Below are 20,858 nucleotides of genomic sequence, written 5' to 3' on the forward strand. Positions count from 1 at the left end.
ACAAGGCAGGAAAAGGAAAAAATAAAAGATGGAATAAATAAAAAACAAATAGCAAATGGCAAATCTAGAATTAATTATGTGAATAATTACTATAAATGTAAATGGTCTAAATACTCCAATTAAAAGACATTGTCATCTACTGAGTAAAAAGCAAGACCTACCAATATGCTGTATAAAACAATTTTAAAGACGAGATCATAAATTAAAATTAAAAAGCCAGAAACAATTTTCTGTACATCATGCAAAAACTAAAAAGAAGGCTGGAGTCACCACACTGATATCAGACAAGGCAGACTTCAAAATAAGGAATGTGACCAGGGATGGGGAAGGTCATTTCATGATAAAGGGATCATTTTATCGAGTGGATATAACACACAGAGCTGGCAGGAATGCAAAATGGTATACTTTGGAAAACAGTTTGGAAGTTTCTTATAAATCTAAACATATACTTAGCATATACCCCAGTAATCTTACTCCCTTATTCCTAGGTAGCTTCTGAAAACAGCTGAAAACATATATACATACAAAGACTTATGTGTCAATGTTCAAAGCAGGTTTATTTATAACAGTCGAAAAATGAAATCCACCCAAATGTCCAGCTGGTGAAGGTGCAAACTGTGGGGTATCCGAACAATGGAATGAATATACTACTCAGTAATAAGAAAGACAAACTATAAATTCATGCCGCACACAATAATATGGATGAATCTGCAAAGAATAACATTAAGTGAAAGAAGTCAGCACAAAACAATATATAATTCCATTTACTGAAATTCTAGAAAAGGTAAAAGTATGGTGCTCAAGGATAGATAAAAGGATACCATGGGCTGGGAAGTAAAAGGGGAAAAATTTAACTGCAAATATCTAATGGAAATTTTTCAGGTAATGAAAATGTTATATATCTTAATTATGATGGTGGTTACACAACTGTATACGTCTTTCAAAACTCAAATGATACACTTTAAATTGGTAAATTTTAGTGTATGTAAAATTACCACGAAAAATTATGTACTTTCCTGTACTGAAGAAGTTGAATGATCTGTCCACACTACAGTGATTTGAAAAACCACGGAAAATTGGAATGGGCATATCCAGGAAGAGCCTGAGAAATTAAAGCAACTGAAACTTCTAGACTCCTCCCAATATCCCTCTAGAAGGCAAAGGTGAAAAAGTCCCCAGTGACAAAGCAACAGACAGGAATGAAGCCTAGAGACTGGGGCCCAAATAGCCCCAGATTACTTGATTCATTTTTTTCCATCTATTTTTGTTTTATGAGGCAGGAGCAGAAACAGAGCCAGAAGCAGAGTTAGATAAGGCAGAACTTAAACTGCTAAAAAGACAAAAGCCCCCTAATACTTAAAAGGGTCCTAATCAACTAGAACTTCTCAAATGAGATAATTAAGGCTTTACAGGAATCTGGCTGGCAAGAAAGCCTTTGGCCTGGTACAAGAGATCTGTGATGGCTCAACTACTAAGCAACTCCTAGGTTTTGCACCTTTGCTCGTTAGCATTGGGCTAACAGACCTTCCAGGAGAAGAATTCTCTCTGATAATCCTCAAAGGTGGCCCATGAAAACATGAAAAAGAAAAGTTCATTAATAAATTGAATCTAGGGATATGTTGGAATAAGCTAACCAAATATGCCAATTCACTGCTAGGGAAATGAATAGATGAAAAGATGCTCAAGTGAATTAACTTTGTTATCCTGGTCCAGCAGGATGTAGTAACATTCACTGAATCAGTAATAGCTGTTTTACTTCCTTTTTGCCTTTTCTTGAACTGGCATTTTAAAGTGCAGTTATTGTTTTTATTTTTATTTTTGCCTCTAGTACTTCAGTATAAGTATGTCAGATATTTCTGTATTTTTTATTTAGCCTGTAGAGTGAAACTACATCCCTACCTGAGGGAAACAGACATTAACTGGCAAATTTTAGCCTTGGAGATGGGAGCCACAGCTAGACATGGCATGTGGGACAAAGATGAGTATATTTGTAGTTATAAATGAAAGATTTTATGTTTGACAAAAGCACTGATTGAACTCAATATTTGGAAAAGGGGTGTGTGTGCATGCTGGGAACAAAGAGATGAATGTCGATTGCTCTGTCTACCAGGAACTGTGTCTTATTCTTTCTTGAGGGAACTTTCCTCTTGCTATTGCAACCAAGTGGATGCTGTCAATCACAGTATTCTCTCAGTCATATAAATTGTAGTCTTACCCTAGAATACTAAATTGGAAGTTGGGGATGGAAAAGAATCCTTTTGATGACAAAACTGAACATATGCTCTTCAGTGCTGCTAATAATCATGGATCCAGCCATGTAAGGGAGTTCCATTTCAATGAATATAGCTGACACGCAAAATAACGTAGAGACAGAAATGGAGAAAGCGTCCTGGTGACAATCCTTCATCTTCAGGTATGTTCTTACCCTTTTTCCTAAGCTAGATGTACTTATTGTCACTTGCAGCTACAAGAGTCCTGACACAATGCTGTTAGAAAAAATTAAGTATTCTAGTACGCTGGTGTATATGGTGGGGTTACTCCTAAAGAAGTAAGAAATGTTAAGAAACTTGCTCAGCATCATAAGTCAGTGTTAAAGCCACTTTATTTGAGTTTCTCTTCACCACAACCTAATATATATGCTAACACGTTAAGAAAAATTGCCCAGCCACAGATGGAAGCAGTGGTCCTGTCCTGCCTGGCACTGCACGTGTGTGTCTGTAGGTGGATGGGGAGCCCTAAAGGTATAGCTTACCAATTTTAGCATACATATCAGCTTATCTTATCCTGTTTGACTATATCGAATTGCTATTTCACTCTCTGAAAAGATTATTCCAAACATGGAAACATACTCCATTCCTCTCAAACCTCAAACATTATCATCTCTGTCAGTAGATAATTATGTCTCATACTTCACAGAGCCGTCAGATGTAACTCCTTCAATTTCCCAATATAAATTATACCATGTTTCCCTATGTCACACCTGGCCATCTTCCACAAAAGCCAATTCTTTCACAAAGGCCAAACGTACGTGGATCTCAATTCTTTCCCTTCCTGCTTTGTCTCGGGACTTTATACTGCTGATCATTCTCTGTGTTACAAGTTCAATCTTTCCCTTACCACCAGAAATGTAAGTGCCATGAAGACAGGGCCCTTGTCCATCCTATTTGGTACTATACTTTTGATGCCTAGCACATAGCAGGTACTCAAAATTATTTGTTGAAAGCAAAAATAAATAAATTAGTAAGAAGTTGGAAATGAGTAATCCGTGAGAAGGCTTCCATATTTGAAGTTCTCTAATTCTACTTGGAGAGGATCAAGTGCCACAGTGGATTTCTGACTTAGAGGCTTCACCAAACTTTAATAATACTTCTCTAGATCAACATGTATAATTTTGCTTCATTCTTGACATTATTTCAGATAAATTCACTTAAAATTTTGAGCCTAAACATGAAATAAATAAAATAGAAAATGACAAGAAAGGGTGCTTACTCTTCTTTCCATCCATATCTGCGTGAATTTTCCGAGCCAAGAATCCACTTTTGTACACAGCAGCATTCGGGTCACGAGGGATGTCCAAGAATGGGTTGGTGGTGCTCCCAATACGACTGATGCTCTTCGGATGTGTTCCATTAGCCTTTTCGTCGGTACCTTCTGATGAAGTCTTTTTTTTCTCTTCATCATCTCTAAAGGGAGAAAACACAAAGATTGAGCATCTACCACAATACTCAATGAACAAAGTTACTTGGTGTAATAAACTATCGTGTTTTCCAATGGTCTAGGACCCTGGATAAGAACAGCTATCATTTACTAAATGTCTCCCATGCGCCAGGTATTACTGATCATGGCAGTCTTGTAAGACTGACATTATTGGCTCGTATTCAGATTCGGGAAACAGAGTCAGAGAGTTTTAATTAACACCAAAGGTTACAGACCTAGTAATTAAAGAGATAGTGAGGATATGATTCTAAAATCTCTAAAGCCTCTGCTCCTCTTTCCAACCACTACAGTACCTTCATGTCTGTCTTCTTTCAAGCAAGTAGTTCTTTGACAGAGAGCATGATTTTGGTTTTGATTTTCGATTTCTGCATGGTCTAGATAGCATCAAGCACACACAATACAACAGATAATTAATATAGGTTAAGTCCTATGACTATTATTGCACTCTATCTGCCAAATAACCAGGTTAATCTCTAATAACAAAACCACAGGTAAAGCCACCAGCGGGTAGGATGGCGGTGCCACGTGCAGTGCTTTGGCACCTACAGCTACTACTTTCCCAAACGTCATGATAGGGGCGCCCTATTGGACACTGAGAAAACCCGTCTCTCTCTGCTTTCTGAATCTCTGTTCTTTCAAGCACTGCAATGCTTGAGATTGTAATGTACATTAAATATAAAGAGGCAGAAAATGGATGGTCACATTCAGTTAAAAAACAGGAGGGAAGAGAAGAAAGTGAGTAAGCTTTGATATACTGCTGGAAAATATAGCACCATAATACGAATATTTGTTTTAGTTCCCTTGTTTTAATTTCCTGAATTACCTCTGGTTTCACTGTTTATTAAACTTTGATTATTGAATCTTTTTATTAAAACTTCAACCAAAATAACCACCAATAAATTTTATTTAAAATAAACCAGAAAAATCACAACTGCCAAAAGTGTTTATTTGGTGATCAGAGAAAAACAGCCTTTTTTTCTCTCTACTGGTATTTGATAATTGTGAGATATATGAAAAGAACACTGGATACTTAGACATCTATATTTTACTTTTAATTTTATTTTGAGATAATTTTAGATTTACAAAGACAGTGCACAGAGTTCCCATATGCCCATGAATGTTAACATCTTACATAATCAAGGAAAAAATTTCAAAACAAAGAAATTAACAGTACAAAACAATGAATTAAGCTTTGGATTGTATTCAGATTTTATCAGTTTTCGTTATTTTTTTCCTGTTCCAGGATGCTATCCATGATCCCACAGTGTATTCAGTTGTATATCGCCTCCAGTCAGGGACAGTTCCTCAGTCTTTCCTTGTCCTTTATAACCTTGACACTTTGAAGCGTACTACTAGTCAATCATTTTGTAGAATATCCCCAATTTAGGTTTGTTTGATGTTTTCACATGATTAGATTGAGGCTATAAATTTTTGAGAAGGGTACCATAGGTGATGTACTCTCTCTGTGCCTCAGATTAGGGGGTATATGTTTAATTACTAGTGATATTAACCTGATCACTTGGTTAAGGTGGTGTCTACCAAGTTTCTATACTGTAAAGTTAGCATTTTCCTTTGTGAATGATTTGGGGAGATATTTCATGACTGAAAATATCTTCTCTCTCCTTAGACTTCTGACCACTAATTTTGGCATTCATCAGTGGATCTTGCCTGTGCCAATTATTATTGTGGTGACCCAATGGTGATTTTTTTTATTTACCTCATTTCTTCTACATCACTAATTGGGATTTTTCTGTAAGTATAGACACAGGGACATTTTAATTTTTTCTTTGGGTTGTAATCAAACACTATCATTATTTAATTTGTTGTTCGAATTTTTCCAGCTTTGGCCATTGAGAACTTAAAATGTGGAGAGTCCAAATTGAGATGCGCAATAAGTAAAAAAAATTCACGTTTCAAAAGAGTACAAAAACATGAAAAATATTTCGATAATTTTTGTACTGATTACATACTGAAATGATAATATTCTGAATATATAGGGTTAAATTTAAAAAGATATATTATAAAATTAATTTCCTGTTTCCTTTTACTTTTATGACATGGCTATTCAAAAATTTTAAATTACATATGGGGCTTTCTTTTAAATAAGGCTGCTGTTAGAAAGGTTTGTATATTCTATGACATTTGATATTAAAACCAAAAGATAATAATAGGACAACAATAATTGGAGGAATGTTCAACAGAGTATGGCTAAGTAAAACCTGACATAAGTGAGGGCTGAAAACATTTAATCCTGCAAAACAACTACTCTTGATATTATGAAGGTTAATGAAATGACCTCATCAGGCTCTGAGAGTAAAAAATCTATTCTGGACACAGATGTGGGTTGGTACCATCTGGTGGTGGTTATCCTTTGCTATATATGGGTGTGTGCTGCCTGGGACATCCAGGATGAAAGTAATACCAATAATAATATTGTGAAGACTTTTTCCTTCCTTGGCAGCCATCCCTCCACTTCCTGGAAGTGAGCCCCCTTTTCCTTTATTCCTTGTCTTTTTCCCACATCTGCCCAGTCCTCAGAAAAACTTGTGCTAGGTTCTATTTGAGATATAGAACTGGCAGAGAACAGGAACCAATCACCTTATACCAGGATTCATGTTTTTTCTGATTTCATCACTGTGAGATTTTATTGTTTTTATAGGTATCATAAATGCCAGTGACTCCCCATAAGGGAGGCTGTTTCCACAGTACACAAAAGCAGATGTAAATTAATACAATATACTGATAAAAATAATTCTAGTTAACTCATTTTGATATAAAAGAACCCTCTAACTAGGATTTTCCTTGTACCCTGAACCACTGAGGCATTTTCAGAATGACAATAAAAATGATTTTGTTAAAGTAGAATGCAGAAAACATAACAGGGCTCTCGGTCTTGACTGTGAAAAGAATGACTCATACACGAATATTTTGTACATTTAGAAAGATTCCTAGTAAAGTATTTTCTAATGAAAATTGCAGACATCTCAACACCTTACAACCTACAAAATTTCCCCAAACATTCCTCACACCAACTGGGTACTGTTCTCTTAGTGATTAAGTGTGTGATTCACTGGGTGGTCTAAGTCCACTACTTCATGATGCAGTTCATTGGAGGACAAAAACTCTAGTGCTGATAGTGGATAACCTTTCTACTTCTCTGTTCTTTCTAAAGGGCAACTGTAAATCATGAATTTCCTGCATTCTGTCTTACTCATGAGAGGTATTTTTATTTTTAAACAAAAATATTAGATAAGGAATCATATGAATCCACTGGAGTCTTATACTTCACTGAAATTCCACAAGGAATGGAAAACAACTGCTTCCTAAAATTTACGAAAGCTGAATACTGTTACACCGACCCAGCCACTGAGCAGATTTTGAAATACTCCATTTGTCAAGTCTCATTATAGTGGAGTAATCCAATTGTACCAAAGTGGTTAAAGTAGCACCAAACTGGAAAATCGAGCTATCTCGAAGGGCCTCAGTTTTGTGGAATTCAAATACTGAAAATTAATTGGTGGGCTTTTGTGGGGGAGGAGAGAATAACACACAAAAAGGAAAAAAAAATTTCTAGAGCAGAACTACTGAAATATTACTCAACCTGTGAAATCATCACTAAGAATGTGATATTGAAGTTGGACAATAAAGATACGTTCAAGTTCGCCAGGCAGAAAAAGTGAAGGCATTACCAGCATTCATATTTATATGTACCTTTCCTTTATTTTTTTAATTGTATATGGTACAGTTCTGTGGCATTAAGTAGGTTCATATTGTTTTAAAACCAAAACTACCATCCATCTCTAGAATTTTTCATCATCCTAAACTGAAATTCGATATCCATTAAATAACCACAACTACTGGCAATTACCATCTCACTCTGTCTTTGTGAATTTGACTGCTCTAGATACCTCATTTAAGTGGAATCGTATCATATTTATCTTTCTGTGACTGGCTTATTTCACTTATAATTATGTCCTAAAGGTTCATCCATGTTGTAGCATGTGGCAGAATTTCTTTCCTTTTTCAAGATGAATAATATTCCATTGTACATGTAATTATAACATTTTGTTTATCCATTCACCCATCGAGCGACACGAGTTGCTTCCAGCTTTTGGCTATTGTGAATAATGTTGTTATGAAAATGAGTGTACAAATATCTCTTAAAGTCCTTGCTTTCAATTCTTTTGGGGATATATCCAGATGTGGAATTGCTAAAACATATGGTAATTTTTTAAATTTTTTGAAAAACTACCATATTGCTTTCCATAGTGGCTACATCATTTTATATTCCCACTGATAGGCACAAGGTTCCTTTTCTCCACATGCTTGCTAACACTTACTTTCTGACATTTTGATAGTAGCCATCTTAATAGCTATAAGGTAGTAAGTAACTCCTTGCGGTTTTAATTTGCATTTCCCTAATGATTAGTGATGCTGAGCATCTTTTCATGTACTTGTTGGTCTTTCATACATTTTCTTTGGAAAAATGGCTATTCAGGTCTTTTGCCAATTTTTAAATTGGATTACAGTCATGTGCCACTTAACAATGGGACAGCTCTGAGGAACTGGGTACTACAGTAGAGGGGCTATGAATTAGCCTCCCTGCCCTGGTAGGGTAGCAGGGCAAGACCCAGGGTCTACATGGCTCATTGTTTGGGGGCCCTGAATCAGGTAAGAGTGTGCATTGAATATTCTGGTCAGATGCGGCCAGCAGTTTTGCTCTACAGACAGGGAAAGCCATGGGCTGTGCTCCCCATTCAAGTGCCACTATAGGCAGGCTGCTGGATGGGCTGAGCAGCTTCCTGTGTCTCTGGTAAGGTTCCCTGGTTGGATGGGCTGAAAACTTTATTCTGGTACAGTGAGAGAAACAGCTCCAAGACTACTAATGCTCTTTGCAGTCTTGACTCAAGCCATTGGTGCCCCATATTCTCTGGCTGAACAGGGCCACTGGCTTTGCTCTGGGGCAATCAGCTCTGCCCTCCCACCTTTCGGCTGAAGAACTGCTGAGTTATGAAGCTTCTGGGTGTTCTTATCAGCCCTTCCTGTCAGAAGTGGCTGGGAGCCATGTTGTACAGCAGGTGGGGCCGAGTCTGGATCCTGCCTGGGTAGGACTGGGAGAGTCCACTTCAGGCAACTCGCAAATCCCCTTCTTCCTGAAAAGGCTTCCTAGTTTGGAGGCGCCAAAGCCACACTCTGTAGTGAGTGGGGCAGTGAATTAACTCTCCTGCCTGGGCATAACAGGGGAACCCTCCATGCCCAGTAGTGGCTTTGCTCTGAGATTGATCAGCTCTGCCCGCCTGTCTTTATACTGCTTGGCGTTCTCAGAGTTTTCTGGATCTGTGGTTTGGTGTCTGATATGAACTTGAGGAAAATTCTCAGTCACTGTTGCTTCAAGTATTTCCTTTTTTTCCTTTCTTCTCTTTCTGGTATTCTCATTACATGTATGTTACATCTTTCGTGTTCGTCCCACAGTTCTCGGGTATTCCCACCCCCCCGCATCCCCGGTGTTTTCTCATTACTTTTCCATTTTTGAAGTTTCTATTGACATCTATCTATCTATCTATCTATCTATCTATCTATCTATCTATCTATCTACCTATCTATCTTTGGATATCATTAATTTATGACAAAAGAAACATAGAAATTATTTACATGAGATTTCAGAACTTCAGTGGAATGGGCAGCTTCACAGGATGCCATTTCAATAGTGATTTATTTCAGTCTACATACTTTCCAAGGATGTCGCCATCTCTAAATAAGAAATAATCTTTGTTGTCTAGAACTACTTTGGTACTTCCATATTCAGGAAGAACTTTGTCTCCAATTTGCACACTAACTGGTTGAATCTCTCCACCCTTTCCTTGAGAGCCCGATCCAACAGCTACTACTGTTGCTTGCAATACTTTTTCCTTGAGATTTTTCTGGAACCATAATGCTTCCTTTGGTTACCGTTTCCACAGCACTCCTTTCAACTAGTACTCGGTCAAAGAGGGAAAGAAACTTTCTAAACGCTTGTCCTGTCATGACTTCTGCCGCCGCAGTTCGTACTGTGCTCTGGCGCCTCGGCCGCAAGGAAAGACCTGCAGTCCGGCCGTCTGGGCGCATGAACTTTGGAAAAGGCTATTGGCATATTCTTAAGCTCGGAGATTCTATTCTCAGCTATGTCCAGTCTTACTAATGAGCTCATCAAAAGCATTCTTCACTTCTGTTAGTGCTTTTGATCTCTAGCATTTTTTTTGATTCTTTCTTAGAATTTCCATTCGTTTACATTGCCTATCTAGTCTTTCTACTGTATTCAATAGCTTTCTTAGCATATTAACCATAGTTGTTTTCAATTCCTGGTCTGATCATTTTAAATCCCTGCGATGTATGAATCTGGTTCTTACGCTTGCTCTGTCTCTTCAAACCATGTTTATTACCTTTTAGTATGCCTTGTAATTTTTTCTTGATAGTCAGAGACAATGACTGAGTAGAAGGAATTTCTATAAATAGGCCTTTAGTAATGTGGTGATAAGGTGGGGGAAGAGCAGCATTCTATAGTTCTGTGATTTGGTCTCATCTTTAGTGAGCCTGTGCTTCTGAACTGTGAACTTCACATGAACTTCTCCCCCTTCTCCCCTCACTTCCTCTTGTCATCAAGCAGAGTACTCTCTCTCTTCTACTTCACCCAGTGGGCCAGGCTTCTTACTGGCTCTTTTATTTCTGGCTTCTTAGTCCATATTCAAGTTAGGTGCGCTAAGCTTAATCAGCAAGCTTGGCAATCACTCGAATCCCCATCTCATTCTTCAATTTAACTTTCCTAGGGAACCTTCCACTTTGGACTACAGAGCAGATACCTGACTTCATTTAGCTCAGTACTGTGTGCATACGCCTACAGCCAGAACATTACAGATGGGAGTTGGGGTATGAATCGGATACCAAACTCCATCTTGAACCTCCAAATATTACTATGAACATCATAACTTAATTCTTAATCTCATAACTACCCTATAAAGGTAGATGTTACCATCTCTGAAAAACCAAGGTTCAGACAGGCGAATCCCATGTAGCCAGAACCCATGGTAAGTGGCTAACAGACCTTGGGCTGTTCACAAGCCATGCAAAATCACAAGCACAATGAATCTTTATGGAATGACAGTAATGTACGGTGGTGATTGTTATGCAATCCCATAACAAAAAACTTTGAAACTGGACACTTAAATGGGTGAATTTTATGGTATGTAAATTATAACTCAAAAAATCTTTTTTTGAAAAATGAACATAGTAGTTGAGTACAGGAACAGAACATTAAGTTAAATATCGTCTCAATACTGTGATCAGGTGATTGTTGGAAAATAAAGTGAAAAATAAACTTATTAAAAAATGTGCTCATTTGTCATGGGGTTTCTATTATATCACATCGTATTATGTCACGATGAGTTTAAAATGAATCTTTGTCACTTACCAGAAATAAAAATAAAAAACGCGTAAATTAAAAATTCTGATGAAAAAGGAAATATATTTTACTTTCTAAAAATACCTTATTCTGACACAGGTATCTTAACTGTAAAGAAAAGAATATGCTCTTATTAAAAATGTCAAGCTCCACCATTAGCTCTTTAACAGCGAGAAGAATGTTGCCAGAAGGGAGGAAGAAACAGGCTAGTAACTTGGCTTTCTGAAATAAAGGATCTGACTGTATGTATGATTGTAGCATGCTTTCCAAACTAAGAAAAACTTAACTGTAGATGTTAAAATGGTTGGGGAAAAAAAAGTTGTTGGGAGTACACTGGGGCCAAGCTAGATGTTAGCTGTTTCCAAAAGATCTACTAAGAAATTTTTAACAGACAACTAAAAGTAATTTCTTTCAGTATATTGATTTGGCTAAATTTTTATCATCTCTGAAAATGTATGTATATATGTATATCACAATGTATATATACAAAATACTCAATGAAATCTAAACAACTATTGTCTAAGATATTCAAGGTACTATATTAGCCACTGCATGCATATTATGCTTTGTTTAGAAATTATACTTATTGCATTTTCTTCTTGTGCCATCCTTTAACAAAAATCAAAGATGTGACATTTGATAAGATATAAAATTCAAAATCTTCAGCATTTTAGAAAAAATATCCCAACCTCCATAATTCATTGCACCTCAGTGATTCTAAAACTGCTTTGGGACCAGTAGGTTACTAATATTATAATCACATTCCATCTGCTCACCAACCTGTTTGCTTTGTATATTCTGAAGTTAAAAATAATGTGAAGCAAAGAACAACATTTGTAAATTACATTACTCTCATTATCATCTTTATGGATATTAAACTGTTACAACAATTAAATCCTTAAAAATTCTAAGTAACTATCTCAATCTCAGCTTTGAGATGTTACTTAACAGAAAGCAGACTTTCTTTTTTTAACTTGCCCTTTTGAAGGTAAGAACTGGATGGTGTTTTTTTCCAGTTTCCTGCATACCTGAGTTCAGTATAGTTGAGATGGCTGAGAAAAATGGCTACTTATTCAGATTCTTAGTAAAATTACATTTCATAGAGCTATGTGAGATAATCTTCCTTAATTTTTAATTCCTGAAATCTTTCGTCTTTTAAACACCAAAATCTGGGAGATGGACCCACAATCAATATTATTTTTAGCTGACAAATTTTTAAGTGATATTAATTCTTTAGCTTGAAAATCTTCCTCAAGTTAATGATCATTTTTTAATAACTAGGGCATTTCTCTCTGTTCCTTTCCTTTCCTTATCTTATATTCAATGCATTTTTTAACCAAATTTATAGATCAAATCAATAATATTCTTTACATATCCATAGATTTATCCTTACTTAATATTCATTTAGATTGTCTTCTAAATTTGTAAACTCTATATAATATTAACATTAGAATTATTATTTTACCAAGAATCCAGCATGATGTAGTATATCCTCCATGTGAGAATTGTGAGGATAATCGAACAAATAGCAATGACAATGAGAATGTTAAATGTTATTCTATTCTAGTATTTCGATGAGGCACAATGCATATCCACAAACTGTTTAAGAGTATGAGCACTCTATATAGAGAACTGAGTTTTATTTCTTCTTTTTTTTCTCTTCCCCTCTTTTAATCCCACCCCTCTCCATCCCCCACTTCCACCCGTGACTCATGAATGTTGCTGTTTCCCCTTAAGAACTGCATCTCTGAAGGCTAGGCGTCCCCTCCCACACGCTCGCGGCATGCACCCAGGGCCTGGTGCACCCGGGGTATGGTCCGTGGCTCCACCTGGGGAGCGAACCCAGGACCTTCTGCGTGCAAAGCAGATGTGCTAACCACTACACTATGGAGCCAGCCCCTATTTCTTCTTTATAGTCAAATATCTTACACGATTTTATTAATTTTTCCATTGCTAGTTCTCTCACTACCGATGACTCCTAATGCTAACCCTCCTAGCTCCCCCTCCACCCAATTTGTCTTTATATATTTATTATATTTGCCGTTATCTACAACCACTGTCTGACCTGTAGCAATTTCTCTTTGTCTTAGTTTTCTCACTAGTAATTATGATCAACCTATAGGTGGCTATTTGAAAGCTTAAAATGAGAACTACTTTTGGACTTCTTAGATCAAAGTACCACATAAATGTCTTGATCTAAAATAACTTGTTTGAGGAAGAAAGTTTTCATTTATCTATACCTACTATTAAAAAACACTATCCTGAGTAACAAATTCATTTATCTAGATTCACTAGGGCATTAGGATAATAAAGTTATTTAATAGAATAATTATAAAAATGAATTACTTTTATCTTTTTTATGGAAATAAAATAATTTTATCTTAAAGTAAAAAGTATTTTAAAATAAGACAAAGGATACGAGTCCAAATCTAAAAGGTATAGTTAAGGAATTTCAAATGTTCTTCCCAGAGGGTTCCAATGTTGACAAAAATCAAGGAGAATTATAATAAAAGAGGAAACGATAAAGAAACTTTAAGTGCAAAGCAATAAATTACATTCCTAAGCTAAAGGTAGCTCAACTAAATCAGTCTAAGTTAAAAGACGAATTCTTTTAGGTGGGAATCAAACTATTTTTTGAGATGGCCATTTCCTATAGAATAATAATTGAGACTACATTTTAATTGACATGTATTATTACCTACAATGAAATCAGAATCAACAGTGAGTTAAGTAAAATATGGAAAGGGCTGAAGTCATGAAAGTAAAAGAGTTCTAGAAGGGTTCTTTGCTTGGAAAAAGACTTTTTTTCAGAGACTGTATAGCAAAGAGACTTTGGCAGAAGTTGTCACTTTCAGATCCAGACCTTTGAACTGGATAAAGAATTATAAAGTGCCACATGAAAGAACAATAGTTATTCCATTGCCTTTACCTATCATTCTCCAAAATACACACAGATGTAAATGCAGGTAGATACTCTCACACTCTCAGGCAGCATGACACATAATAATGGTAAGGAGGGAGGATATCTTTGAAGAGCTTTCTCTCCTTCCTAAAATCAGCCAATAAATGGGCAGGATTGGTTTCCTGAAAAGAACAGCCATAACTAAAGTTCATAACGACAAAAAAGAAAAAAAGCCTAACAATGAACCGCTGGCATTTAAAACCATACTTTTCAAAGCTCAGGGCTTTCCTAACACACGATCTGGAAGACAGAAAGATCCCAATGTGCCACCACCTCACCTAATCAGCCAGGATATTTCGATATGTGAGGGCAGACAGAAAACGATTTAATTTAGCAGCACAGATGATAAAGATTTTAAACTGCTTTTATAAAATGAGTTATAGGTGAATACAAAACAGCAAAGATTATTCGATGATGGGACGTTTTAAAAATGCTTATTCAGAGTTAAAGAGAACAACTGTGCAAGATGATAAGAAAGGCAACGCTGCTGCAACCCAGAGGATGAGGGAAATGGGGAGCCCAGAAGCACATTACTTAAAATTAGTTTTATTGTGTCTTAATTAAAGTGAGGCTGGATACATGAATTTTTAATAATTTTAAAAATTAGATTTCTCACATCTCCTAAACACTGTTGTACAATAACAGCAATAAACAAAAGAAGACCATTAATTTTCCTAATGAATAATACCGCACTTATTTTATTTTCTCTTTTCTGTGAGTTGCTGTATTTTCTGAAGAGCCTCATGTAGCTCAATTCTAAGCAATTTTAACATAAGGGATAAGCTCCCATAGCCTCTTCATCTCACCTCACCCACCCCATCCCAATCAGAGAGAGTACCTTACTCCTTACCTGTTTTTTCCATCATTTGTATTAAGCTGTAAAATTTCTTAAGGCAAGGGAAAACGCTTTAATGCTTTATATATTTCCGTTCTCCCCAAATTTCCAGTATCCTGCCTAGTACAAAGTAGGTCAACAAATAGATGCTTTATGAATAATGTACAACTGAGCAAAGGCACTGGGAAAGAAATGGTAATTGTCCTGCATGAAGGAAGCTGAGATCTTCCACGAGGCAATTTGGCTAACTGCACTCTTCACTACAATTTTATGTTTTCATCTTTGAACAGTCCACCCCCTCCCACCCACCGCTACGTTGTGTTCTCATTAGGTAGAGAGCCTGTCTTTTTCATATTCGCATCTAGGGTACAGCACCTGGCCGGGCACAGGAGTAGCTACTTAAAGATTGCATGAGGAATAAATGATCCTAGATACCTAACTTGCTTGGGAGAACACCAGTAGTTCTAGAAGGATTTAATGAGACTAAAAATTTAATATAAAACTTTCTTATCTACACTGAATCGAAAGTTGGCATGGAAACATTAAGACGAGATTGCTGCCCAGCAAAGACTTTGAGAATGTAGCGACAGAGAAGAGTGGCAGCATGTTGCTGCCAGGGGAAACAAATCCTGCCTTTGCCCCTATGCTAACCGTGACTTTGGATCTGTTAATGAATGCTTCTTGACTTCACTTTCCTCATATGAGAAAATGAGAACACTGGACTGGCGTAGTGTTTTTCCAAAAAAATTTTTTAAAGTACAGATACTTTTTATAAAAAAATACTAAGTAGAACAAATATATATTTTAAAAAGATAAAAGTAGGGCTGCTTTGGTTATTTCAAAGAGGCACGATGCTTGTGGGAGGCAAAACTGGGTCCCTCTTATCTTCCTCCTTTCCCTTCACTCACATGACATAGAGTGGCCCACAGACATCTCCCTGGAACCCCAGGGCTCCATGGAACCCAGTTAGAAATCCAATGAACTAAAAACCTCCAAGGTCCCTCCAGTTATAACATTCTGTGAATCTGTAATTTGATTTCTTCTGAGGTTCTAAAATCAACATCAAGATACCCCCCATGTAAGTACACATTATTGTGCAAATTTTGTAGCAGCATCATCTTCCCTATAACTATTGTTTAAACTACCCAACTGTAGGCTGATACTCTAGGAAATGTAGTTCTTTGCATTGCTGTCATTATTTCTTCTATCATCTTATGCAGACTTTATTACATATAATCACTATGCTTAGCAAAGGAAGCTTTAAAGGAACAAATCCAGACATGTATCATTTCTTTAATGAGCTTACAGTCTAATGAGACATTCCTACAAATAACTATCATGGGGAGTAGAAACTGATGGTATCATTAGATAAGGTAAAAAGGACATTTAAGGGCTAGGATTATTTCTGGTTGATAAGATTAGGAAAGAAGTCATGGAAGAGATTATGAGCCGGGCTATAAAGGATGGTAGGCTTGAACACAAAGGAATGGTAGGGATGTAGATTCTGAGCAGAGGTTACTTTATGAACATTGGCAAAAAGGCGAGAAGCCATGGGGCAAGTACAGGGAATAGCACCTAGTGTCAGCTTAGTTGAAATGTAGGCTGTGTGAACATACAGTGGAAAATAAAATAGATTACTGGCAGAATGTGCAGAGCCTAACTGAAGTTTTAGAGCAGAGGCATACTTCAAAATAGGTTAAAGCAGAGGAAAGAAGCTGGAGATGGAGGCACTTGTCAGGAGGCAAAAAGCAAGGATGTCTGAATTCTGATGCAGCACCAGGAATGAAGAAGAGCAACTCTCTGAAGCCATTTCTGCAGCAGTGAGTGAGGTGGCGTGGGAGGAGCCAAAGGTGACGTAGAGGCCAAAATCTAGGTAAGCAGGGAAATACTGGTTTCATTAATAGAAATAGAGAACACATTACAAAGCTTACAGACAGATGATGAGTGCTAACTGCCCTTGGAAATATCCTGCGGGAAACTGCAAAAAGATAAATTAGATTTGGGAAAGAGGTCAGAGCTGTATATATATTTTGGGAAGAATTTTTACAGATACAGCAGTTTTAGGAATGAATTTTTAGGAATGAATGAGATTGCTGAGAAAGGCACTTTTAGTGAAAGATGACAACTCTAAGTGTTGATATTTGGGAGGTACCAACATTAATGAATTATAGGAGGAAAGTGCGTAAGAGAAGGTGTGATCAGAGGATACAAGGAGAACCGGGTGAGCACAGTGTTGCACATAATTACATACCTGCTCATACTTATTTATCAAGGAAAAAGCTTAGTTCTTCATCTGAAGGATCATACAAATTGACATACAGTAGGGTTTTCTTTATAAAGTATGTTCTAGGGACCACTAGTTTTAGTAGCTGTTAAAAGGTACTTTACGATCAAAATAGGACTCAATGACGAAAAGATTTGGGTATTGACCCTTTATCTCTGTAGGAATTCAGAGAGGACATCACATTGACCCATAAACTAATTGTTTTACGGCCTCTAAGACCAGCAGTGTCCTTTCCACAGGAAGTCGGCTTGAGAAACACTAACAGAAAAACTTTTTAATTCACAGAATATTAAAACTGAGGACAGTTGTGATCATTTTATCCAATCTTTTAAAGGTGAAGAAAATTAATTATATGATAAACTACTCTAATGCTTTATTCTTGGTAGATGATAAAGAATAAATGTGAAAGCACTGAAATGAGAGAGAAACAAAAAGGAAAACGACAAAGCAGATAGAAATCAGGGCTTTAACAATATTAGTTACCATAATCTGAGGGATAACTTGCTTTATGCTTAGTGTTTTAGAATATTCACAGTGTCAATCTGAGGGTTATATGAGGCTCAATAATTGAGGCCTAGAGGTGAACATGGCCAGTGATCCAGCTAGTACGTGGCAAAGCTGGAATTCAAACCTAAACCCATCTGACCCTGGGATCTGGGCTCCTAAACATGATGCTCTGTTGACTTGACAAGAGGGAGATAGAAGTTCTTGGGTAAACTCCTACCCCCACACATGCATAAGGCCCCAAGATCAAGTTTTCTTGCACCAAATTGCCACTACGTAAATACAAATAAAGTATACTGTAACAAATTCAATATATCAAAAACCTAGGTTTACAAAACAGATCCTCAGGAGTATATTGACTCGCTTTTTAAAACAACTTTATAAAAGAATCCTTAAAATACTCTCTCCCTTAGTGTGAATGTTAATAATTATTTCATTTTTATTAATTTTTTTCTAGAGTCGATATTCTGCATAGGTCAGGATACGCTTTTAATATTTCAGCAAGATTCTAAGTACATCATTTATGACAGTCTAGGAAATCCACTTTCATTAAAGAGAGATAAATAAAAAATTATCACTTTGGATCTCAGACCATGAATTCTTATTAATCTCATTTCACGGAAAACTCATTAAGTGAATCTCATGATACACACACACATACACACACATACATACAGAGACACAAGCCATCACATATAGTTGTAAATATTATGGTATCAACTTAAACTTTGAATTCCTAATTTCAAACAGTACCATATGACCTTACAATTAGTGGAAACAATTCAAGTGGTATTGATATTTTTTATTTTTTTTGTTATGATTCTGTAAACTTAAGTTCATTGCAAATTTCTATGTTAGGTGACATGGTAGAAAAATATTTATGAATGCTTAATATGAGTGGAAATCAAAAATAAAATTCACATGTAGTTCTAATCAAAAAACATATTTTGACTTAATTTCTTTACAACTTCATTAAAAATTTAAAAGATTCTTCCCTAGCAATTTTTTAAAGATCAATTCTTAACTCCCGCATTGATCAGTAAAAATTTAACAAGAGTGGTATTGTTGGTCTACACAGAGTTAGGTGTAATTTATTTGTCATAGTATCTTCAAAGTATGTACCTGAAACACTACATTTTGCTGTCAGATAGGTTCAGGAAACACTGCAAATTCTATTCTCTTAGAGACTGACAATATAAATTGGCATTATATAAGCTTCTGGAAGTTCTGCAGTTAAAAACTTTTTTTTTTTTTAGCTTTATTTAATCTATCATTTCTCAAGTGTATCTATCAATATCCTGGTATAATTGGTGGCACAGGAAATAGGATTGGAAAGCTTTGATCTACAATGACAAGAAGGAGAGATTAAAATAAATGAATGGTACCAAAAACGTTTGTATTAGAGTTTGAAATGTATGTAATTTTATCAGATTTTCTTTTAGAATGCTATTTTTAAAAATGATACATTAAAAAGACAATAAATGGCTACAGGCATAGCAACCAGATTAAAAGCAGAATAGGAGCATGCTGGGTACCAAGAAAAAGACATGGATACTTAGGTTTTATACAAAGTAGGTAAGATGCTGGTGAAAAATGAGAACTGTCCATGCATATTTAATCCTTCTCTAAGATCACTTCTAAGGTATAAAAAAGACAGTAAGAAAAGAGCAATTAGTTTGTTTATTACAAAGCTGACATCCAGCATACTTACACTGCCCATTCAAGCTTCTCATTCTTGATTGAGTTGTACAGAGCCTGTGAAGACAGAAAACAAGATGGAATTATTCTTTTTATTCTGTTCCACATTTTGAATTCAGACAATGATCAAAGCCAAAAGGGCTTGAGTAAGTCAGCAAGCAGCTCCCAAGCCCCTTATTGACCATTCTCTGCAAGGATGAGGAATGCAGTTGAGGTAAACAAGCACAGGGTAAGCAGTGTTTTGTGAAAGAGATTTTCACAAAGTAAAAACTGTCTTTTATAAATCAAACACACGATACTGTACTGCTTTCTACCACAGGAAAACATTACTGTAATATTTGTATCCTATTTAAAATAGGATATGATTAAAATTAGATCATGTACTCTATTTTTCTTATTCAAAATATGGTCTTGTAGTTTCACTAGTTTGGATATTGGAATACTCATACCTTTCTCATTAATAAAGCAAATATAACTATTTTCCTCACAACTTAATGAGCAAGATACATGGAAGGGGGACTAAAGTCAGATTATGAAAGATCACTTTAGAATAATGTCAGAGTTTCTATAGCAATGACTTAAGCAGCTTTAATCAGTCCAACTTTATGATTGTGCTTTACAGTTAGGATTATGCTGGCATGTGTGAGGTAGTAAGGGGGCAAGGAGAAAGCTTCTTTAGAGCCTCAGTAGCCATAATGACAAAGGCAGCATAAAACTGCTGATTTTCCCAGCTCTGGCATTACATATAAGCTCCTTGTAATTAAGTTGTTTCACTACGCCAATGATCCAAGAAAATGCTACTCTACATCTCTACTTTCTTAATTTTGAGTAAGATGTTATAAAAGAAAACAGAAATGCATCTCTAAGATACAAAACCACAACAGCAAATTATACTGAAGAAAAGGATAAGTGGGTGCATGACATTAAAATGAAGTTGGAACATTTTTCTTCAAAGAAGGACTGGGATCTCTTAGACTCAGCAAAGATTTCATTTACTTCAAGATGGGAGAAGGCGGGTCAGATGCCATCCAACCCCCTCATCTTTCAACAGAGGAAATGGCAAGCTCAGAGTTTCCCAGGTCGCAGAGCAGAGGGAGAACTGCCTCGTATTCCCTTGTCTTTCACTATGTCAGTCCGAGTGTAGGCAACAGTCTACATGTGCATAAAAACAACCTTTTCAGTGAAAACACTTCCAAATTCAGTACAAATATATTTAGATTACAGATCTTATATTATTTAAGATTCCATTCATGTATCCTTAGCCAGTATCTTGACAGATTCTGTGAGAATTCTTCAGTGTGGCTATAGTAGTCAATTTAACTATTGGATAATTATGGGAGTAAAAAATTAGGACACATTTCATCACTATCAGGACATAGTAAAACGTGTCCTCAAACGCAAAAATGATAAAAGATGAAAGTAA

At 36.2% G+C, this 20,858-nt stretch overlaps 1 protein-coding gene, 1 non-coding gene and 1 pseudogene across 2 annotated transcripts in view; all 3 read right to left on the bottom strand.

Annotated features, from left to right (window-relative positions):
• The window catches only part of PSD3 (pleckstrin and Sec7 domain containing 3), a 500,329-nt gene that overhangs the window by 77,141 nt on the left and 402,330 nt on the right, over positions 1-20,858 (bottom strand). The window contains 2 exon segments of the mRNA XM_039875742.1: positions 3,490-3,683; positions 19,449-19,492. Of these exon segments, the coding sequence (XP_039731676.1) occupies positions 3,490-3,683; positions 19,449-19,492 (238 nt within the window).
• On the bottom strand, positions 9,352-13,412 carry LOC120613132 (10 kDa heat shock protein, mitochondrial-like; annotated as a pseudogene).
• Positions 12,973-13,046, bottom strand: TRNAA-UGC (transfer RNA alanine (anticodon UGC)). The gene has a single exon. It is a non-coding gene; the product is annotated as a tRNA-Ala (tRNA).

Source organism: Pteropus medius, unplaced genomic scaffold (assembly GCF_902729225.1).
Source record: "Pteropus medius unplaced genomic scaffold, Ma_sr-lr_union100, whole genome shotgun sequence".
Lineage (NCBI taxonomy): Eukaryota > Metazoa > Chordata > Mammalia > Chiroptera > Pteropodidae > Pteropus > Pteropus medius.